We start from the raw sequence: 22,816 nt of genomic DNA, 5'->3' as shown, positions 1-22,816 counted from the left end.
GGTTGTATTCAGGAAGCTTCTTAGCTTTTGGTTTAGTCCAGTTGTGCTGACTTCTAACACAAAACTTTTTAATGATACTCTGTTGGTTGACCAATAAATAAAATAACAGTCTGATTATTGGAATTTTAGGGTGTTACCAGCTTTCCACTTTCTGCTATCCTTGTAGCATCTTTATTTGAGCCCATAGTTTTCTTGGTTAAAGAGGTGAAGAGATGGGAAGAAAGAGTGAAGGGAAAATTATCTCATGTACCTTGAAGCAAAACTTCTTGAAAATCCCTTATCCCTCTCCACAGAATCCCACGCTTAAATGCAGCTGCTCCTGTCTTTTCTCTTTCTCACCTTGTCTCTGCAAATACCTAATTCTCTCCACTGCGCAAAACTGGATCTCTTCCTCACCCCTCTTTCCTCTTCCCATAAACCGTAATCCTTTTTTCTTCCTGTTTAAAAAAATTTTTTTAATAACACTTTTATTGAGATAAAATTCGCATGCCATAAAATTCACCCTTTTAAAGTGTGTAAGTCCATAGTTTTATTATATTCAGAATTGTGTAACCATTATCATTGTCTGATATGAGAACATTTTTATCACCTCATACCCATTAGCAGTAACTCCCTATTTATTCAGGCCCCCAGCCCCCTGACAACTTTCTGTTTCTATGGAATTGCCTATTCTGGACATTTCATATAAATGGACTCATACAGTATTACACAAAAAGAAATCTTTTGTGACTGGCTTCCTCCACTTAGCATAATCTTTCTTAGGTTCAGTCATGTTGTAGTATGTATCATTACTTCTACATTTTTATTGCTGAATAATATTCCATAGTTTCAATATTATATGTTTTGTTTATTCATTTAGTAGTTGGTGGACATTTGGGTTGCATACGCTTTTTGGCTACTTGTAAATATTGCTGCTATGAACATTCCTATACAAGTTTTGCTTGGACATGTGTTTTCATTTCTCTTGAGTATACACCCAGGAGTGGAATTGCTGGATCATACAGTAACTCTATGTTTAACATTTTGAGAAACTGCCAGACTGTTTTCCAGAGGAGCTATACCTTTTACAATCCCACCAGCAATGTATGAAGACTCCAGTTTCTCCATATCCTCACCAATACCTGTTGTTATCTGATGTTTTGGTTCTAGCTATCCTAGTGGGCGTGAAGTTTCTCATTGTGGTTTTGATCTGCATTTTGCTGATGACTAATAATATTGAGCATCTTCTCATATGCTTTTTGCCATTTGTATATCTTTTTTGGAGAAATATGTGTTCAAATCCTGTGCCCATTTTTTAATTCAGTTATTTGTCTTTTTATTATTGAGTTGTGAGTTTTATTTATATATTCTGGATAGAAGTCCTTTATCAGATATATGATTTGCAAATCTTTTCTCCCATGATAGGGGTCGTCTTTTCCCTTTCTTGATCTTATCCTTTGAAGTACAAAAGTTTTTAATTTAGATGATGTCTAATTTATCTATTTTTTCTTTTGTCGCTGTGCTTTTGGTGTCATAGCTAAGAAACCATTGCCTAATCCAAGATCACAAAGATTTACTCCTATGTTTTTTTCTTTAACCCTTAATCTTGTAGCTCCATTTAGCCTCTCTAGTTTTCTGCCTCTCTCCATCTCCACCCATTACTCCAGTCAACACACTAAGTCTTAGAAATCCAGTAAAGGAGCCTCCCTCTCAGAAAGAGGAGGAGGAAGAAAGATTGTTCCTGTTTGCTTTTTTAATTTAATGTAAATAATTTTGTTTTAATACTTTGTCCCTCACACATGTATTTAATTAGCCATTTTAATTTTTTCTTTTATGTATTGTCCATGTCCTTGAGCATATGTGACTTGCTTAGCTATTTATGTTAATAGCTATGATCCTATGTTCTAAATGAGTTAAATTTTAAGAAATTGGGATATCGAGGGCTCAACTAAATGATGGATAAGAGAAAGGTAATATGGAATTTGGAAACCCTGGTGGTGTAGTGGTTAACTGCTACGACTGCTAACCAAAGGATCGGCAGTTCAAATCCACCAGGCGCTCCTTGGAAACTCTATGGGGCAGTTCTACTCTGTCCTATAGGGTCGCTATGAGTTGGAATCAACTCGATGGCTCTGGGTTTGGTTTGGTTTTTAATATGGAATTTAAGCTCAGGGTGGGTGTAAGGGAAATGACAGGAATAAAAAGGGAAGGAAGATAAATGAATTAATTAGGAGAAATTAGTAGATGTGAGAGTCTAAGGGAGTGAAGACTGTTGGAACCTGAGCTTGGAAGCACAGGAGACTAGAACTTGAGGAGGCCATTCTGCCACAAACTAGCCAAGAGACCAGAGAGGCTAAAATGGTCTCTGTATCCTTGGGGCTAGGAGACCTTGAAAAAGAGAGAACTTTAGCCTATCAGAGGTAAAACTGGGAAGAGAAGACTATTTCTAGAGGATCCCAGTAGTAAAGGCTCTAGGCCAGAACTGGGCAGATTTGGGTACCTCAGTGTTAAGAGGGTGGAAACCCCAGGTTCTTGCTCAGCATGACTCGTATTAACCAATAAATGAGAGACTGAGGTGGGAGAACAGGAAAGTCACCTTTATTTGGTTGCACAAAGAAAAGGAGTTAGTCGGAGATGCTGCTGCCAAGACTGCTCCCCACAGGTGAGGAGACAAGTTTCTTTTAAAGGGGTTTACAGATAGGGGGTTCATACAGGTTACATCAGCAACATCCTTAATCCTTTTACGCAGGTGCAATGGGGTTTACATATAACCTCCAAGAAAAGGCAGGACTCAAATGCAAAGCTAGTGGGGAGGAGGCCTAGCAAAGGAAACAGGATTTTTTTTTTCTTACAAATATTCTTTTTATTTTGTTTTGTTTTAATTTTTTATTGTGCTTTAGATGAAGGTTTACTGAACAAACTAGTTTCTCATTAAACAGTCAGTACACACATTGTTCTATGACACTGGTTAACAACCAGTGTCAACACTCACCCTTCTCAACCTTGGGTTCCCTATTATCAGCTATCCTAGGAAACAGGATTTTTAATGCAGCACTGTGGGGGAGAAGCCAAACAAAGGAAACAGGATTTTTAATGCAACACTGTGAGCTCTGCCTCATCAGGAGGTCTATATCCTGAGCCAGATAAATAGTAAGCATGTATTATGCCTCTCATGTTTGCCAGGCTTTATATGATGTTATGCTAGAGTGATACAAAAGAGATAAAAATAGACCCCCACATCCATTGAGTAGGATGAGGTTGACATCAGCCATACTATCAGTCATCCTTCATTCAAGAAGCTCTAGTGTAGTAATGGAGATAGTAACAATACTTAGCTCACAGCCAATCAGAGAGGAACATATATTCTGGGGCTCAGAGGAGGAGAAAGGGGGTCAGAGGTGCCAGTCACTTGGTCAAGTGATAATAGTATATTTAAAAATACTTTTCTTGAAAAATTATAGCTTATTGCTTTGAGGACATGATATACTACTCATGATTTTTCTTTAGTCTATAAACCTGTGTGCTATAGCTATGTCTAAGACATTTCTGTGTATCCCTTCAGTGCCAGCACACTTTCAAAAATCCTAGATGTTTCTATCTTAGTGATGTCACTGTTCATAGTTTTCTTATACTCGGGGCTAGTCATTGCTTACTGGTGAGGACGGGGTCCTTGAAAGAGAAAAGTGCTGTCCCTCAGGTCCTCGGACCTTCATATGTGGCATGAAAAGGGGCTTGGCCTTTTATCACAAATGGATAAGTGGTGAACTTAAAATGAAGGGGGAGATCAAGAGCTGGACCTGTGCAATGCAGAAAGTTGTGGTGGGCTACCACCTTACCAGAGCGCCATCTTGACTAAGCCTTTTCTCCTCTTGGGCTCTTCTCCGTGCGAAAATTATATGCCAAAGGGCGTGTCTCTGACTTCCAGGGAGGTGACACTAGGTTCCCTTTCTTTCCCTCTCTCTCCAGGTGCCAAGCTCTCCTGATGAAATGTGTTTTACCCCACTGGGCTCCTGGGGCAGTGTCTGGTGCTGTTGATGCCCTTGTTCGAACTTTCCAGAATGGATAGTCCCCCAAAGCTGACTGGAGAGACCCTCATCGTCCACCACATTCCCCTGGTGCACTGTCAAGTCCCAGACAGGCAGTGCTGTGTTGGGGCAAGTGGAGGTGGTGGGAGCACAAGACCCAACCCCTTCTGCCCATCTGAGCTGGGCATCACCCAGCCTGATCAAGACTTAGTACAAGCAGACTCCCTACTATACAACAGTCTGCACTCTGCTCCAGGGGGATTGGCAAGGTCTACAGATAGCACCAAGAGTAGGGGTCGGGATGGACGAGGCTCCGGGGCCCCTAAGAGACGCAATCCCTTCTTGCTGCAGGAAGGTGTGGGTGAGCCAGGACTTGGTGACCTATATGATGACAGCATTGGTGACAGTACCACCCAGCAGTCCTTCCACCTTCATGGAGTTGGCCAGCCCCCCTTCCATCTGTCATCTTTTCAGCTACCACCAACTGGCCCTGGAGTGGGCAGGCCATGGGGGACAACACGCAGTCGAGCTGGAGTGGTGGAGGGGCAGGAACAGGAGCCAGTGACAACCTTGGATACCCAACACTGCAGCATTCGCCACTGCTGCAGGCCAGAGCTGGAAGCAGAGACCATGGAGCTAGATGAGTGTGGGGGACCTGGTGGCAGTGGGGGTGGAGCCAGTGATACCTCTGGATTTTCCTTTGACCAGGAATGGAAGCTCAGTTCAGATGAATCCCCAAGGAACCCTCGATGCTCAGGGTCAGTACGCCAGCACTGCCGCTGCAGTAGCACATCTAGTCAGTCTGAGGCGGCTGACCAATCCATGGGCTATGTGAGTGACTCCTCCTGCAACAGCTCAGATGGTGTGTTGGTCACCTTCAGCACCCTCTACAACAAAATGCATGGCAACTCCCGTGCCAATCTCAACTCTGCCCCACAGACCTACAGCGACTCTTCCTTCTGTAGCCACTCAGACCCTGGCACCTTCTACCTGGACCTACAACCCTCTCCAGCTGAATCTAAGATGTCTTGTGAGTCCCACCTCCCTGACAGTGGAGGAAGAGAAGGGGGCTATGGTTGTCCTCATGCCTCATCTCCTGAGCTTGATGCCAACTGCAACTCCTACCACCCACACTGTGAGCCCTGCCCAGCTATGGCTGACCTCACAGCCTGCTTTCAGAGCCAGGCCCGTCTTGTTGTAGCCACACAGAATTACTATAAACTTGTCACCTGTGACCTGTCCTCCCAGTCATCCCCAAGCCCAGCTGGCTCTTCCGTCACCAGCTGCTCAGAAGAACCCACAAAGATAAGTCCCACACCAGGTCCTGGCCCAGAACCAGGCCCCAGCCAGCCCTCTGAGTATTACCTATTTCAGAAGCCAGAAATCCAGCCAGAAGAACAAGAAGCATTGGGTTCCTCAGCAGAAGCAGTGGCTGCTGTGGGCCCCACTGTGATGGAGGGACAAGTGTACACTAATACTTCACCCCCCAACCTTAGCACTGGACGTCAGCGCTCTCGCAGCTATGATCGCAGCCTCGAGCGCAGCCCTCCTGTCCGCCTGGGCTCACTGGAACGCATGTTGAGTTGCCCAGTGCGTCTGAGTGAGGGCCCTGCAGCCCTGGCTGGGCCTAGCTCCCTACCCAAGCGGGTCACCTCCTTTGCTGAGCTGGCCAAGGGCCGGAAGAAAGCTGCAGGCTCTGGGTCTCCCCCACTTCGGGTGAGCGTTGGAGACTCCTCCCAGGAGTTCTCACCCATCCAAGAAGCCCAACAAGATAGAGTGGGCCCACCAGATGAGGGTACTCGCTGTAGCCATAGCCTACCACCCATCCCCTTGGGGCCAAGCGTGGACCTAGTTGGCCCAGAGTCCTGGTCCACCCAGGTCTGCCAGGGTCCCCAGTCCAGCGAGATGCCACCTGCTGGCCTGAGAGCTGCTGGGCAAGACCCTGTAGCTCAGCTGATGGATCCAGGGCCGGCTCTTCCAGGGACCCCAACCAACAGCCATACCCAGAGGGATGCAAGAGCTAGAGCTGACGGTAAGGAACCTAGGGGCTGGAGAATACCAGGATCTGTGCATGGCCTCCTCAGTGATAGGTCCCTGCCAACCACCCTATCCGTACCACTAGAGGTTTCTCAGTCTAGAGCTATCACCTTTCCAATCCAGAGTATGCCCTGTAGTTAAAATGAGGGGAAGAGGGTAGAGAATAAAAAATATACCAAGGAGGTGAAATCAACAGAACATAGAGACTGGTGTGTTGGGAAAGGAAGTATTCAGAAGATTATGATTCTCAGTCCGATTGCCTGGAAAGATGATGATACCATGGTTAGGAACTGTGAACACAGGGGTAGATTTATTGGAAGAGAAACAAGTCATGAGTTCAGTTTTGAACATTTAGGAATTTGCAGTGCTTCAGGGAGAGCCAAGAGATATATCCAACGGGCAAACCACACTGAGAGTCTATGAAGTTATTCTTTGATCAGTGATTGTGACCACACTCCAAAGAGCCTGAGACTTGACACTTGGCCTTTAAGCTCCAAGAAGCTTCTGTAGGCCAGCTCTTTCTCTATTTACTTTATTAATTTGTAAGTAATTTTAAGTATATCTTACACCAGGCCATATGTTAAGTGGGTACTGGTGATGGAGAGATGAGAGGGACACTGTCCGCAAGAAGTTAAGACTAAAGACGGAAACATAATAAAAATGCAGAAATGGTAGTATATCGTACTTTGGTAGGAATATCTAACTCAAACTGAAATATTGTGGAAGGACTGCTAACACAGCTTAAATATAAATACAGCCTAGAAACATGATTAGGAATAGGCTTTGCAGAGACTTGGGAGAAGAGCATTCTAGGCTCATAGAATAGACTATACAAAACCACTAAAGCACAGAATAGCTTGATGCTATCCAGGACCTGTAAATAATTTGATATAGCTATAGTGGGATGGGGATGGAACTATTTAAGGATTTTAGTCAGGGAAGTGGCATTTTGGTTTGTTTATAACAGCTTAGTGGCATGCTTTGATTTGCATTTTAGAAAGATCACTCATTTGTTTGGGTGGAGGATGGGTTAGAAGGGGTATCTCCCTGGAAGTCAGGAGACCACTATATAGATATGAGAGTCATATGAATAAAAGTAGTAGTTGAAGCCATATGAGTGGATGAAAGCATCCAGGGAGAATGTGTGGAGTTATAAAAAGACCAAGGACAGAGCCCAGGGCCTACTATCACTTAAGGGGTAAGCAGAGCCACCCTTGAAGGAGACTGAGAAGAAAGCCAGAAAAATAGAAGAAAAAACAGCAGAGAGCGAAATCACAAGAACTTAGAACTTTTTTTTTTAAAAAAAGAGTTAGATTCAACCAAATGAATTTTGAAGAGAAATCACCTAAGACTGAAGAGTCCTGAAAGCAATAGCTGGAAGCAGTGAGGGCAGAAGCACGGGCAGCAAATTCCTCCACGGCTACTTTAGGTTGGGTCTCTTGTCTCCTCCAAGGAAATGGGTTTTTAAAAAAACATAAATGGTATTATCCCTGTTTTAGGGAATCACAGTTCTTCAGAAGACTTCACACTCTGAAACATAAAGAGAAGAGCTGCCCATTGGGGCAGGTGGAGGGAAACTTCTAGGGAAAAGGTGGAGTCAGAAATAGCAGGGATCGGCCAGAACCCTTTGGTATCTCACTTCCTTAGATGGCAGTATCTAGTGGGTATATCTAGGCACAGGGATGCTGTGGCTGGCATTCTGAAGGCAAAAACAATCCTGCTCAGAAGTGGGAGAAGCCTTAAAGGTTTTTTCTGTCAGACAAGACTTTGCATACTGAGATGCTGCTCAGTTTCCTAAGTCTCAAGACTCCTCAGGGCTCTTATCTTGATTCTGTACAACGATTTTTCTAATAAAAATTGAATGAAAAAGAAGACACTTAGGTTGATCCAATCTGGGAGTGACAATAAGAAGCTGAGAAGGTTATTTGTGATCCTGGATGGCAGAATAAAGATTTAAAAGGATCTTACCAAATCTGGAAGGAACAAAACTAATAAAGCAATGGACCAATGTGAAGTTTGATATGTGCGCTGTACTTGGGTTGCTTTTAGTTATTTAATTGATTTCAAGCTCAGAATGAGTCAGCAGTTTGGAAGGGCTTCCAAAAAGTTAAAATAACCGGATTCATTCATGGAATCTGGAAGGAAGAAGTCGATAGTCCCCACTCCTCTGAACCAGTTAGTGCTCACCTGGAATATAGTGTCCTGCTCTGGGCACACCATTTTAAGAAGGAATTGGGGAACTGGAGCTATCCCACCTAGAGCACAGCAGACTCAGGTGAATGGGATCGGTATGTCCAGCTTTCTGAAGAGCTGTCGAATAGAAAAAGTGAAAAACCTTATTCTCTATATATTCCCTGAGAGCAGAATTAAGACACGTTCTCCACAGTGACCCTCTCCTCTTCCCTGATCTTATTCCTCTGCCTCAATCCCTGTTCTGGGAATTTAGCAGGGAGGATTTTAAAAAGAGGGAATAAATATTCTAATTCAGACATATTTTATATATAGGGGATATTATAAAGCTGTGGTTGGGAGGACCTAATCTAACAGCCAGGATCATCTAAGCCTTGTAAAGTGACTGATATTTAAATAAGTGGACGGTAAGAAGATATTCCCAGCAGAAAAAGCAGTGTGTTGAAAGATTGGGGTGGGGTAGGGAAAGCGGAGTAAATGTGGATGGCAGGTGGAGAAGTTTGAAGGGACAGCAGCCTAATTTGTGGCAGGTGTGGGCACCTACCTGGAAAGATTAGACTTTATTCTGAGGACAGTAGGGATTACAGGGGACTAAATATAACTGGTATTTTAGGAAGTCAGTTGATTCTGGATGTAGTGAAACTAGCCTGAGCCAGAGGTAACAGTGGGAATTTAACAAGTCCCTTTATCAAGTACCTACTATGTACCAGTCTCTGTTCTAAGCACTGGGGATACAGCAAAAGAAAAAAAAGCAATATACGATCTCTGCTTTCTGGAGCTCTTAGGAGGAGAAATAGACAATAAACACATAAGGAAGATAATTTATGCTGGTTAAAAAAAAAAAAACTAGGAAGAAAATAAAGCTGGGTAATGGGATAGAGAGTGACTTGCCAGAGGGGCTGGAGTGAACACCATATTAGATGGGGTGGTCAGAAGTTCTTACTGAGGAGGTGACATTTGAGCTGATACCAGTGTATAAGGACAGAAGGAAGTATGGCTGCAGCATAGTGAGTGAGCAAGGGAAAATGACAAGAAATGATACAGGTTGCTGTTTTTGCACTGACTGGGGATGGCAGGAGGGTATAGTTTGAAAATGTTCCCTGGAAGTGATTCTGAAAACACCTCCCTAATGGAGTTGTGGTCCCCCATCCCCTTAAGACTCACTGATGGAAAAAGATGAGGGACTGGGGAACCTGGCCTGATACCATTTCATGTATACTGCAGTGTAAAAAGAACATTGGCCCCAAAGTCAGACTCTGGGTTAGACAGGATTCAGGCTTAGATACTTCTGGGTTGCATGACCTTGGGCAAATTCCTTAATCTCTCTAAATTTCAAACTTCCTTATCAGTCAGGTAAGGATATTAATTCTTGCCTCACATAGTTGAGCGATTGGTACCACACCCAGGGTTTGAGGCCATGTGTATGCGTATAGCGCCGCCTCCTGTTCATTCGGCTATCAACAGTATGCACAATGTTTGATTAGAAGCACAATGCATATACAAAGCCAGTCCCACTGTGTCCAGGAGCTTTGTGTTTAGCTCTGAGCCCCTTAGTTTGAGGGACAGTGATCTGAAAATAACCTGAAAGAACAAGAGAGGGATAATGTTGGGGAACACATCCCTGTGCACAGGGAGGAAATGTGGATTCAGAGGTTCAAGGGCCAGAGTCATGAAAGGGCTGAAGGGCGGGGGAAGGTAAGGATAATAGGAAAGCTGAGACTAGCTTCGAGCAAATAGTTTACCATGGTTATATTTGCTCAAGAGTGAAAATGTACTGGCTTGAGTGGAGGCAGAGGAAGATGGGCAAAAGCTCTTGGCACTGAAAGTCTGTGACTCTGACTTCAAGTCTTTAGGTCTTAGAAACAAAGAAAATGGTGATCCTGCCATTGACAGAAATGGAAGTCATTGGGAAAAATGAGAAAGACTATGGATGAACTGTTTAAAATAGCAAATTTAAGTGAAAGCAGAAGCCTAAAGCAGAGTGATCTAGAGATCAAGAGGCAGGTCAGGACTGAGCTGTGGGTTTGGAAATCAACTGTATCAAAGTCTGAACTTAAGCTACGCAAGGGAGGAAGTGCAAAGTGAAATATAAGAATTGACCCTTAAGATACACCCCCTTGGGAGTCAAGAAAATGAAGACGGCCTAAAAACCAGGAGGTATAAGACAGTATCATTACATAAGGGAACGTTTTATAAAAGAAGGAGGGAGAGCAGTGTCACATTCCACATACTTGGATTATCCCTACCCATTCAGACCTTTGTAGGTCCGGCCCCCCTCTCTTTCCTTTCCCCTGTGGGCATCATTTCCTGTCTCTGCCTCTTTGCTTCCCATGGGTTTCAGTGTCTGTCTGTCTGATTCCTTCTCCATCCCTGTTGCCACAGGGGGTGGTGCTGAGAGCCGACCAGTCCTTCGCTACAGCAAGGAGCAGAGACCTACCACGCTGCCCATCCAGCCTTTCGTGTTCCAGCACCACTTCCCCAAGCAACTGGCCAAGGCCCGGGCCCTCCACGGCCTTTCCCAGCTCTACAGCCTCTCGGGCTGCAGCCGTGCACAGCAGCCTGCCCCGCTGGCTGCCTCCACTGCTCAAGTCCCAGCCCCAGCTCCCTCAGGGGAACCCCTGGGATCTACTTCCCGAACCACTGACAGAGGTGCCAAGAAAGCTGGGCCTGAGCCAGAGACCTCAAGGCCATCACCCCTGGGCAGCTACTCTCCCATCCGGAGTGCTGGCCCCTTTGGGCCCAGCACTGACTCTTCTGCCTCCACTTCGTGCTCCCCTCCCCCAGAGCAGGCCACAGCCATAGAAAGCCCACCCCTATGGAGCCACTCTTGTCCTCCTGCTGCCCGACCTGCTACCTTCCAGCAGCCACAGAAGGAGGATCAGAAGATACTGACCTTGGCTGAGTATCGACTCCATGGAACAGGAAGCTTGCCACCTCTGGGCTCCTGGAGATCTGGCCTTAGCCGAGCAGAGAGCCTGACCCGGGGAGGTAGTGAGGGTAGCATGGCTTCCAGGCCCAGTAATGGTATGAGTTTCATCCCCTACCCCTCTCCTCAACCACTTCTACCTTTCCTTTGAATGGTTTATACTCTAGTGGGGGGTCAGAGGTCAAAATGTTTGCATCTCTTCCCCCGGCATCTGTAGATAATATCCTGCACTCACAACCCTAGTGTTTTATATGGGCCCATTGGGTGGATATGATATGCTGTCTCCTGCTAACTCTTGCTTGTCTGTCACTTCTACTTATCTGTCCTGCTTCCAGCCAACCACCTGTCCCCTCAAGCACTCAAGTGGCGGGAATACAGGAGGAAGAACCCACTGGGGCCACCTGGTTTGGCAGGGAGCCTAGACCGAAGGCCGCAGGAGGCCCGGCTATCCCGAAGAAACCCCATCTTTGAGTTCCCTGGTTCCCTCAGTGCTGCTAGCCATCTGAACTGCCGGCTAAATGGTGTGTGAGCAAGGTCCCCAGTACACCCAGGGTGGGCTGTGCCACAGCTAGGAAGGGCTAGAGAAGGGGTCAGTCCCGAAGGAACGTGTCTCAGAGGGTATGAGGCACAGAACTGACTGGAACTTTTGGAAAGAGTTGCTCCAGATTGATTTTTCTCTCCTCTCTAGGTCAAGTAGTAAAGCCGTTACCACTGACCTGCCCTGACTTCCAAGACGCCTTTTCCTTAACTGAGAAACCTCCAGCTGAGTTTTGTCTATCCCCAGATGGTAACTCAGAGGCCATTTCTATCGACCTGCTTCAGAAAAAAGGTGAATGTAGTCCCAGCTTAGGCCAGGGATTCTGCTCTCACTATCTGTTTGCACCTGTAGCCCTACTATCTAGCCCTACAAGGTGTTGGGAAGGAGTTGAAGAGCTTAGACATTGGGGAAAAAGGTAGAAATCTTTGTACTGAGTGTTGTGAGTATGTATAATGAGCAGGGGTCATTTATCAGATGCTTAAGAATCAGGTCTCAATCCCTTCTCCTTACCTCTCTCAGTGAGCTAAATATAAGAGGGGGGTGCTGTGTAACAGATAAATGCCTAAGTGCCCTAGTAGGAGTAGCTCAAGGTGCTAGAGGACATAGTGACTTGGGTAAATGTGATGATAACATCTAGTAAAATGAGGACTGACAAGGAAATGCTCTATTTAGCAAATAAGCTACCATTGAACTAAGAGGGTAGTTTCAGTGAGTTGATGGCAAAAGAACTGAGCAAAATTGTGGCTAAAGGGAAGGAGCCTGTGAAAAGGTTGAAAGATGAAGCTGAAGTTCCTTGCAGAGGCAAAGGGGAGATCAAAGCTTGGGGAGAGGGAAGACCCTTGATCAGGAAAAGGAATACCCACTTTCCTCCAAGATGAGAAGAAAGTGAGAGAAGGCAGAAAGGGAGGGAAGGAGGATGGATGTAATATAGGTATATTTTTAGGAGGGATAGGGAAACTGATGGAATTCTTGATGGGTAGCCTCTGTTCTCTGTGTGAAGGAGGAGGTAAGATAATCTGTGGCGAATGAGGAGGGAAGTGGTAGAACCAAGGATTTGAGAGGAGGAGTATAGCTTTGGCATGGCAACTGGGGGCATAGGAGAAGATGCTGACAAGGCACATATCAAAGAACTGCCCTTTTCTGCATTGGTGTGAGTGACCCTGGATTTTCTCCAATAGCAGTTAGTGGCCTGGTTTCCCACAGTGGAGAAGACTGGTAGTTGTATTGATCTAGGATTAAAATAAGAGGGCAAGGAAATGAGGACATTGAGGGTCTTTACAAGGGTATCACTGAGATGGGTCCAGGCTGGGAGATGGGTCTAGTTTTCACCAGAGGGGCTTGAAAACTAGAAAAAGGTCCAGGGCCTGGACGTCTTGATGAGACCCATGTGCAGGCACAGAGAGTAAGTGTGAAAACCCTTCCCCTCCCCCACAGAGGCTTCAGCCCCAGCCGAGTTGGCTAGGAACATGCTTGGGGACCTGACACATCAAATTCTTGCTTGCAGGACTGGTAAAAGCTGTTAACACTGCTGTGGACCTCATTGTTGCCCATTTTGGGACAAGCCGGGATCCTGGGGTAAAGGTAGGCAAGAAATGTGGAGAGCTGAAGCCCACCCTGAGATCCTTATCTATTCTGTGCTACCACCTTCTCTTGCTCTGTTGTACTTGGACCCCAGAGTGGGATACTGAGTGATGGGGATGGCAAGAGGAGGGGATCCATGAGGACTGAGAGTCAGAGAGGACCAAGATAAGGCTTCAAATGATTTCTTGCACTTCCCTATCTGCATCCACAGGCAAAGCTGGGGAACAGTTCTGTGAGCCCCAATGTAGGCCACCTGGTTCTGAAGTACTTGTGTCCTGCGGTCCGGGCTGTGCTGGAGGATGGGCTCAAGGCCTTCGTGCTAGATGTCATCATTGGGCAGCGTAAGAACATGCCGTGGAGTGTGGTTGAGGCTTCCACACAGCTGGGTAAGTGCTGGATGGCAAGATGGAGATTCTGGCTGAATTTTAGGATTCCAGAGATTGGTCATGTGACCTTCAACCCTGGCTTCCCCCCAGGCCCATCCACCAAGGTCCTACACGGCCTCTGCAACAAAGTCAGTCAATTCCCGGAGCTCACCAGTCATACCATGCGCTTCAATGCCTTCATCCTCGGCCTGCTCAAGTGAGTGTGTGAATCAGCTGACTTTCTACCCTGGGCCCTAACTCCTCTGAGGAACCAACTCCCTAGACTGAGACAGCAGTGGTAGATCTGTAGGACCTGTGGCCAGGGCTCAGGCATACTTTCTCCCCACCTAGCTACATTCTCAGTAGATCACTCATTTCCGACTGCCCTCAGAGCCCTCTGGCACTGATCGTCAACATGGTCCTCTGCTTTTACAGACCCGTAATCTGGCTTATTTGGAAATGAATCTGGTTTCTCAATTTCTCTGGGTATTGTAAACACTGATCCTCAACTCCAGCACTGCTTCCAGATCCTGCTTGACCCTAAATCCATCTTGGGACCCACATCGTAATATTCTTCTCAAGTCCAGGCCCAGGTCATTCTCTTTGGCCCTGAGCTGCCCCATATTCTCACTGAGTAGCTGCCCTGACTTCTTGGGTCTTGTGCAAGCTGGCTCCATTCTAGGAAGAAGTGCTTGGTCTGTGAATCGCATGTTCACCACCTTCCCCCACCAACATCCCTATTGACTTTCTAGAATTATATTACACGAAATGAAACAGGTAGCATCCTTGCCATAAAAGGGAGGTGTTCATCTATACCTCTGCCCTGTGTCTGACCCCCTGCATCTGTCTCCTTTGTACCTCATTATCTGGCTATATCCACACTACGCAAGACTCAACTCTCCTCCCCTGTCTCCCTACAGCATCCGGTCCCTGGAGTTCTGGTTTAATCACCTCTATAACCATGAAGGTAATACCCAGAGCCCAGCCCTATTTTGCAAACTCTGTATAGGCCAAACCTTAGAGGTTCAAAAGAGGGGGAGCCATAGCTCTCTTTTCGGATGCTAGAGGTTGAGGGGAGGGGACCACACAAGCTTTGTCCTCAAAGCTTTGGGCTTCTACCCAAATCCTTCCCAGCTCCTGCTTGAGTTAGAACCTTGGAGTCAACAGGATACTCAGGCAATCTGGAATTCAGTTCCTGTGAGCCCAGGGCCAGCACTGTGGCTGTAGAATTTATGCACTACACAACTTCAGGAGGCATTGTGTACATTCTAACGCTCAGAAGTTACGTAGCACACAGCCTGTATAGCAGTATGCAGTGGCTCTGCCCAGAATGCCTTTCAGGGTTGAACACGCAGGCCAGACGGTGCTGGTCTGTGTGAATCAGAACCTTTCTCTTTCTCCCCTAGATATCATCCAGACCCACTATCAGCCATGGGGTTTCCTGAGTGCAGCTCATACCGTGTGCCCTGGCCTCTTTGAGGAGCTGCTGCTGCTGCTACAGCCCCTGGCCCTGCTGCCCTTCAACCTCGACTTACTGTTCCAGCACCGGCTGCTGCAAAGTGGGCAGCAGCAGCGGCAGCACAAGGAACTGCTGCGGGTGTCCCAGGACCTGCTGCTGTCTGCCCACTCAACACTACAGTTGGCCCGGGCCCGGGGCCAGGAAGGCCCTGGAGATTTGGACAGAACAGCCCATGGGGAGCGAGTAAAGGGTGTGGGTGCCCCAGAAGGTGGAGAAGAGGAGGAGGAGACAGAAGAGGTGGCAGAGGCAGCTCAAGGCTCAGGGCAGGGCAGGTGGGCCCGAGGTGGGCAGGCTGGCTGGTGGTACCAGCTCATGCAGAGTTCCCAGGTCTATATCGATGGCTCCACCGAAGGTTCTAGGTTCCCTCGTGGTGGCAGCAACAGCAGCAGTGGCGGCAGCAGCAGCAGCAGCAGCAGCAGTGAGAAAAAGAAAGGGGCAGGAGGCGGGGGGCCTCCCCAGGCTCCACCCCCCCGAGAGGGAGTCGTGGAGGGAGCTGAGGCCTGCCCTGCCCCTGAGGAAGCCCTTGGCCGGGACAGGGGCTGGCCTTTCTGGATGGGAAGCCCCCCTGACTCTGTGCTGGCTGAGTTGAGGCGCAGTCGGGAGAGGGAGGGGCCCACTGCCCCTCCAGCAGAAAATGAGGAAGGAGCCTCAGAGCCTTCACCTGGGGGCATCAAGTGGGGACATCTCTTTGGTTCCCGAAAAGCTCAGCGGGAGGCCCGACCCACAAACAGGTGAGAGCTACCCCATGATGTAGATGGAGGGAGTGGAGGAATCTGATCTAGGCCAGGGCATGGACAGAGTCAGTGCCCTGGCTGCTCTCCCCTAGGCTGCCCTCGGACTGGCTGAGCCTGGACAAGTCCATGTTCCAACTAGTGGCGCAGACAGTGGGTGCCCGCTGGGAGCCAGAGCCTAAGGAGAGCCTGCAGGAACCACACTCTGTAGCCCTGCCCTCCAAGCCTCCATGGTGAGCCCTGGGCTATGGTGGCATTAGGGGGCTGGGTTTGGCTTTAGATGGGGTTTTCTGACCTCTGTTTGTTATTTTCCCAGCGAGGTGCAGGCACTGTGCCACCATCTGGCCACAGGCCCTGGACAGCTGAGCTTCCACAAGGGAGATATCCTACGTGTACTGGGGCCAGCCAAAGGAGATTGGTTGCGCTGCAGCCGTGGCCCCGACACTGGCCTGGTGCCTCTGGCCTATGTGACCTTGACCCCAACTCCAAGTCCAACCCCTGGAAGCAGCCAAAACTGAGGCCCTGTGCATGCTGGTGGCCTCAGGGGCCCTCATAACCCCCAGACTCAGAGCCTGAGAGCCCTTCCCAAGCCCATCTGGCTGGGCTACAAAGAGTAGACTGAGAGTGAGGGGCCACATATCCCTGTGCTGGCACCTGCTCGCTGTGCTCAGTATTAATGACTCCCTCCTAACTGACCCAGTGACCTCGTCCAGACCTCCACCCAGGAAAGGAGGGAAGGGACACAGCACTGGGCCACCAGGATTCCCCCAGACCACCTGGGCCAACCCTTCCATGGGTACAGACAAGCCCCTATGGAGGGAGGTGGCCTAGAAGGCCCACTTGCAGGGTTCCCTAGGCCTGACAGTGATAAGGGTGGAGAACAGTATTGGGGCCAGATCCCTAAGCCCCCCAGCTGTAAATAGGCTGTGGCCAGTGCCCTGGTCATCAGAAGAGGGAGGAGGAGCCCAGGCTTCTGTTTATCTATTTATTTATTTATTTATTATACCTATTAATAAAAAAGGTGCTCGGCCTCCAAACCGGTTTCTCTTTATGCCCGTCCACCTCTCTCCCTTCAAAAACGATGGCTGGGATAGGATGCAAAAGAAAGGGATAACTTGAAGTCCAGGTACCTACACCAGGAGCTGCTTCTGGACGGTGCTGAGGCCCAGTGCATCACGAGTGAGATGCCCATATGTGTGTCCAAACTGGAACTTGGACCCTGTGTGGCCAAGAGAATCTGTCATGTATAGCCAGTAGCATGGAAAAGCCATTTATTTCTCAGCCAGTTGCCTAGATCCTCCAAGCTGCCCTCCAAAATCTGGCCCTAACTGCTGACCATAAGCCACCTCAATTCCCTTTTTGCCTGATGATGCACCACATCTAATATTTGAGACCAGCACCACCCACACACAAACACCCAGTCCCCAAAGCTGCCTCCCTCCGGGGCTGTCCTCACCTGGCACATAGCCCCCATAGTTAGGCAAAAGTTACAAGTTCTGAGAGTAGGTCCCGGAAAGTGGGGGGAGATGTTTGGGATTCTTCTGACCTCTGCCCCTTGAGTACTTCTGCCCAAATTCCTGCAGTGCCTGGTTGGTGAGCACAGGAAAGCTGGAGCCAAAGAGGAAGCGGGCACGAGGCACATAACCAGTGAAGCCTGGGGGATGGGGATACTGAGTCAAAACATCCGGGGGGGCTTTCCCACACCTTTGGTCTTTACCCACCTCCTCTCACCTGACATGAAGAACTTCCCAGGGTCTCTGTCATCCATGGAATAGGGAGAAGCCTTGAGAAGGGAAGTCGACAGAAGAAAAATAGGGCTATCAGACACAAGCTCCCAGGGAGGTGCAGCTGGCAGTCAAGGCCATATCCCCCGTACCCCTGGACTCATGGCCACCCCCAGGTCTGAACAGAAAAGACAAAGCTCTGCACTCCCACCAACACTCACTCCCCATCAGCCTTCTTGGTCTCACTTGCTCTGTCTCCTTTGCCTCCACCTCTAGCTGTGGCTTTGGCTCTTGGTCTTTCTCCGCATCTTTTTCTCCCTGGGCCTCACTTGGCAGTTCTTGACTCTGTTGCCCCTCGTGCCACGGAGTAAAATCATTCAGAGCCTCAGCCCAGATCTGGCTGCAGTTCTTGGCAAAGATGAACTGTGCCCGAGGTACAAAACCTGGGCGGGAAGAGAGCATGGAAGATTCGTATTAATATTTGGAACACTTGTTCTGGGATGGTGGCACCTGTTCATGCCTGTGTACATACCTGTGTATCCAGGGATCATGTTGGAGCTGAGCCTTTCATGCCCACACCTGAGAGGTAGGCTCCCCCTGGGAACCTCAGGAGATCTTGGAGGCCGAATGGGAGGCAGAAGTGTGCGGCGGGCAGGTGGCCAGGCTAGACCAGGAGGGCCTCGAAGTAGCTGACCAGTCACCTGGCCATAGGTCTGGCCCATGCTGAACCGAAGTAGTGGACAGTGTCCAGTGTACCTGTAGCATAGTACTCAACCACTCATCCCCAGAGCCCCCTCTCCCCACCATCCCCTGAGACAGAAACAGAGACCTGTAAAGCCCTGATCTTTCCTGGACTCGTGTGTGTATGTGGAGCAGGCATTTCTAAGTTCTCTGCCTGGGCCTTCAATCCTTTCTCTTTGTTGTTACCATACAGAAGATAACACAAAGCTTCTTGGCTGGCCCAGCTATCACTATTCCTGTGCTATTTTTCATCCAACACCATAAATACTCCAGCCCTGGACCTCCCAAACCAGCAAGCCCCCAAGGTGTAGGCAGCAAAAGTCCTATATCCCTATACCCTTGTTCCCTGAAATGAGCAGGAGAGTACTCTGGGTAGAAGTCTTACCCAGGGATATAATGCGGGTTCTGAGGATTCAGCCCCGGTATGAAGGTGCTGGCCATAGCCCTGGGAACCCAGGCAGTTCCTTTTGTTTCCTTTGAGCCAAGGCTCTGGGCTGTGTGTACTGTGTCCAGGGCAGTAGGGCAGAGCCAGAGGAAGGAGGCGGGGCTAAGGAAGGAGGTAGGGGAGGGGGTACTAGCACAAACTAGCAGAACTGGAGAGCAGAGGCTCGCTGGTTGATCTACCCCAGGATAAACTCAGTTCCAAAAGTCCGAGGAGTACAGCCTCCCCACTTCAGGACCTAAGGAAGTCCTGAAGTGTGAGGTGGGAGAGAAAATACTGTTAGCCCATCCATTCAGTTCTAGCTCAAAAGACTTCCTGCCTTCGCACCTCACCTGAGGAGATGTGGAGTCTGCTCTTTGTAAGTCTTGGTCCAGGACAATGGAGTTCCTGGGAAGAGGATCTCTGAGAGGACTGGCCAGAGCCCAGAAAGGAGGAGATGGAGGAAAAGTGATAGGAAAAAAGGAACCTAGAGACTTCTGGCAGTGACATTAAGTTTATTTTCAATAATATGACAAGAATTATTTATTGAATACGTACAATAATCTGAATCATCCATTTAACAAATATACTAAGCTCTGCTAGGTACATTCTACAGTGTGGCAGAATGTACACACTTTAGGAGTCAGAAAAGCTAAGTTCCACATGACTTTGGGCAAGTCATTTAACATCTCTGAACCCCACTGCCTTATTTATCAAATGCAGATACTATTCCTCACCCTGCTACTATTATACACATACACTGGGGCTGTGTGTACTATGTCCCAGGCTGTGGAGCAGAGCCAGAGGAAGGAGGCAGGGCTAAGGGAGGTGAGAGAGGAGGGGGCAGTAGAGTGATGACCACCAGGTACACATATTGAATAATGTATGCAAATGTGTTTTGTAACTAAAGACTATGAAGGCAAAATGGTAGTGTAAGGGAGGACGTGGGCATGAGGTCTGTCAGTCACAGGCTCATAATAGTTTGTTGCCTTGAGCAGACCTTAACCTGATTATTGTTAAGGCCACTTGAAGTTTTCTTTTTCTTAGAGCCAAAGGTATCATAACTAAAAAAATTTTTTACAAACAATTTTTGGGGGGGGCTCAAATCCTAGCTTCACTAGAGATAGGGCCTTGGCCAGATTTGTCTCACCAAACCTGTTTTCTCATCTGTAAAACAGGGAAACTAATGTCATTACTTATGGAGTAGGATAAGGTAGATGAGAGGATGCCTAGTGTCTAGTTTATGGTAAGTGCTAACCAAAAAGCAATTCCTAGTGTTTGGTTGGAATTTGGTGGAAATGGGAGAAAGGAAAAGAATTAATTAAGGGCGGGAACAAGAAGGAGGTTCAGGGGAGTCAGCGAAGTTTCAACTACAATGGAAAGGTTAAAAATTGAAGTTGGGATATAGATTAAGATGTAGGGACTACAAGAAATTCTGCAGAAAAGATCATGCAGTTAGAATCAGGGTATGAGTTATAATACAAGTTAGGAAACAGGATTAGTTTTAGATTCATGGTTTGTGAACAAACAGTCCACTCCTATTGGTGGGAATGCCCTGTTACTATTACTGTTTCCATCTGCGTAAAGAATGTTTTTATTCTAAATTCCTCGAGGTCAGAAAGGTGTTCTTACCTGGGAAAAGGGTGACAGAGCTAGCTGAGGGGCCCGTGCTCGTTGCCTCTGTGCCTCCTTCCAGGGGACAATCATCATGACAACCCAACCACAACTTGCCCCTGATGGGAGCTGCCGCACCCAGTGAGTGGCCAGTGTTGGATGTGACAGCAGAGCGAAATGTCTAACTGGAGATTACAGCCATCTACATCAAGATGAAGGTCCAGTTAGGAATGCCACAACAGCACCCTGACCACCCACACAGCCTACTGGGCCTCCAAAATGGCAGCCTACAACCTTCTGTTGTTCTGCCTTTGATCCTGACCAGGAATTGCTATAAAATTTCATATGGATCTCAGATCAATTACTTAATTATAAGCCAACATTGGACAAGCATAATTTCCCTCATAAAGATGCATAAAAAAGAGAAAATCATGGGACTAAAAAAACTGTATAAAAAGGGAAGCAAAGGAATGATTAATATGTGTTTCAGATGCTTACCCTGGATGGAGTAAGATGAAATGGATCGGAAAGGGGGGGAAACCATAAGTTAGACGTATATTATTATCAAGGTTTCAGTTTTTGTTTGGGTTGATAGTTTCATAAGTGCTTATTATTACATGTTATAATAAACAAAGCAGCCCATTCATGGACCAATGATGAGTGTGTCGTAAGCCAAGAATTATAATCTTGCATTTGAGGTCCAAAGGAGTGGGTGGAAATGGGAGAAATCCAAGTGGAAATTATCAAAAAGAGTGGTATTGGTAGACTTTAATGTAATTTTGTTTTCAATAGCTCAAGAAGTCAAAAAATTAAAAAACAATATGAATATGGATCATTTATTGGCTATATACCATTCCTTTCCAGAGTTCACAGAGAACTTTAAAAACTGACCATATAGTCTAGCCCTGACTAGAGCATGGATGGACTAACAAGCTTGGACAAATGACCTAAGGTGTTTTCTTTTTGAGCTTCAGTGTCTACATTTGTAAAATGAAAGATCTAACTCCCTTCTCTGTCAACCAATAAAAATGTATGGGCCAAAAAAATTACAAATTTTTAAAAACAAAGTAAATTTGACATGCTTTCAGAGTCATTTCAAAATGCAACTATACTTAAAGACTTTTATATTGTTTCTAAAGGTCTTTAAAATATGTATTTTTCCTGCTAGGATGCAACTCCAAAAGTGCCTTATTCAACTGTAAGTTTTCCTAAACATAGGCCACTATCTGGATATCACTGCTGTGTGCATAGAAGAGGCATCATAGCAAAGAAAATGTCGCAGTCTCTATTTCGGCCTTTTTTACATGTATGTTGTCGTTGGGTGCTGTCAAGCCAATTCCAACTCATAGCGACCCTCTGTGACAGAGTGGAACTTCCCCATAGGGTTTCCTAGGCTGTAATCTTTAGAGAAGCAGATCACCAGGTCTTTTCTCCCCAGGAGATCTGAACCACAGCAAAAAAGATTGTGCAGTTAGAATCAGGGTATGAGTTATAATATAAGTTAGGAAACAGGTGGATTCGAACCACCAATTTTTCAGTTAGCAGCTTAACCACTGCACCACCATGGCACCTCTTTTTTTTTTTTTTTTTTAATTGTACTTTAGATGAAGGCTTACAGAGCAAATTAGTTTCTCATTGGACAATTAATACACATATTGTTTTGTGACATTTGTTGCCAACCCCACAACAGGTCAACACTCTCCCCGTCTCAGCCTTGGGTTACCTGGTAGCAGCTTTCCTGTCCTCTCCTGGCTTCTCATCCTTGCCCCTGAGCTGCTGTGCCCATTTAGTCTCATTTTGTTTTATGGGCCTGTCTAATCTTTGGCTGAAGGGTGAACCTCAGGAGTGACTTCACTGCTGAGTTAAAAGGGTGTCCAGGGGCCATACCCTCCAGGTTTCTCGTCTCTGTCAGACCAATAAGTCTAGTCTTTTCTTGTGAGTTAGAATTTCGTTGTACATTTTTCTCCAGCTCTGTCTGACACCCCGCTATTGCGATATCTGTCAGAGCAGTCAGTGGAGGTAGTTGAGTACCATCTAGTTGTGCTGGACTGTCTGGTGGAGGCTGTGGTAGTTGTGGTCCATTAGTCCTTTGGACTAATCTTACCCCTGTGTCTTTGGTTTTCTTCATTCTCCCTTGTTCTAGATGGGCTGGGGCCAGTGAAGTATTTTAGATGGCTGCTCACAAGCTTTTAAAACCCCAGATGCTACTCACCAGGTAGGATGTAGAACATTTCCTTTATAAACTATGTTATGCCAATTGAGCTAGATGTACCAGGGCTCCTTTTTAACAGTCTTCAAATTCACAAGGATCAATATTCATTTATCTAGTCTACTTTGCTTAAATATCTCTGCTATTCAATTACCTTATGGTCGATACAGAGGTGAATAGATGAATAATGCATAATCCCTGACCTCAAAGATTTTA

The 22,816-nt window shown here is 47.0% G+C and overlaps 2 protein-coding genes across 10 annotated transcripts in view; one reads left to right on the top strand and one right to left on the bottom strand.

Annotated features, from left to right (window-relative positions):
- RUSC2 (RUN and SH3 domain containing 2) overlaps nucleotides 1–16,928 on the top strand; it is a 70,146-nt gene extending 53,218 nt beyond the window's left edge. For 7 of the 9 annotated variants that reach the window (XM_064291759.1, XM_064291755.1, XM_064291758.1 and 4 more), the window contains 11 exons: nucleotides 3,946–6,036; nucleotides 10,614–11,255; nucleotides 11,493–11,678; nucleotides 11,846–11,986; nucleotides 13,200–13,276; nucleotides 13,488–13,662; nucleotides 13,753–13,858; nucleotides 14,562–14,608; nucleotides 15,048–15,891; nucleotides 15,987–16,124; nucleotides 16,208–16,928. In XM_064291759.1, the coding sequence (XP_064147829.1) occupies nucleotides 4,014–6,036; nucleotides 10,614–11,255; nucleotides 11,493–11,678; nucleotides 11,846–11,986; nucleotides 13,200–13,276; nucleotides 13,488–13,662; nucleotides 13,753–13,858; nucleotides 14,562–14,608; nucleotides 15,048–15,891; nucleotides 15,987–16,124; nucleotides 16,208–16,409 (4,581 nt within the window). In that variant the 5' untranslated portion in view covers nucleotides 3,946–4,013 and the 3' untranslated portion in view covers nucleotides 16,410–16,928. The remainder of the gene's footprint in view (nucleotides 1–3,945; nucleotides 6,037–10,613; nucleotides 11,256–11,492; nucleotides 11,679–11,845; nucleotides 11,987–13,199; nucleotides 13,277–13,487; nucleotides 13,663–13,752; nucleotides 13,859–14,561; nucleotides 14,609–15,047; nucleotides 15,892–15,986; nucleotides 16,125–16,207) is intronic. The other 2 variants (XM_064291761.1, XM_064291762.1) reach the window with 2 other exon arrangements.
- A 72-nt stretch (nucleotides 16,929–17,000) lies between these two features.
- On the bottom strand, nucleotides 17,001–19,506 carry CIMIP2B (ciliary microtubule inner protein 2B). Its single transcript, XM_064291763.1, has 6 exons — nucleotides 18,742–19,506; nucleotides 18,148–18,371; nucleotides 17,862–18,058; nucleotides 17,623–17,674; nucleotides 17,348–17,477; nucleotides 17,001–17,110 (listed from the first exon to the last, which is right to left on the bottom strand). The coding sequence occupies exons 1-5, from the start codon at nucleotides 18,795–18,797 to the stop codon at nucleotides 17,368–17,370; spliced, it is 639 nt and encodes a 212-aa protein (XP_064147833.1). The 5' UTR covers nucleotides 18,798–19,506; the 3' UTR covers nucleotides 17,001–17,110; nucleotides 17,348–17,367.
- Between the last annotated feature and the right edge of the window lie 3,310 nt (nucleotides 19,507–22,816).

Source organism: Loxodonta africana, chromosome 9 (assembly GCF_030014295.1).
Source record: "Loxodonta africana isolate mLoxAfr1 chromosome 9, mLoxAfr1.hap2, whole genome shotgun sequence".
Classification (NCBI taxonomy): Eukaryota; Metazoa; Chordata; class Mammalia; order Proboscidea; family Elephantidae; genus Loxodonta; species Loxodonta africana.
Note: the sequence above shows the minus strand (reverse complement) of the source record. Positions and strands in the feature narration are given on the sequence as shown.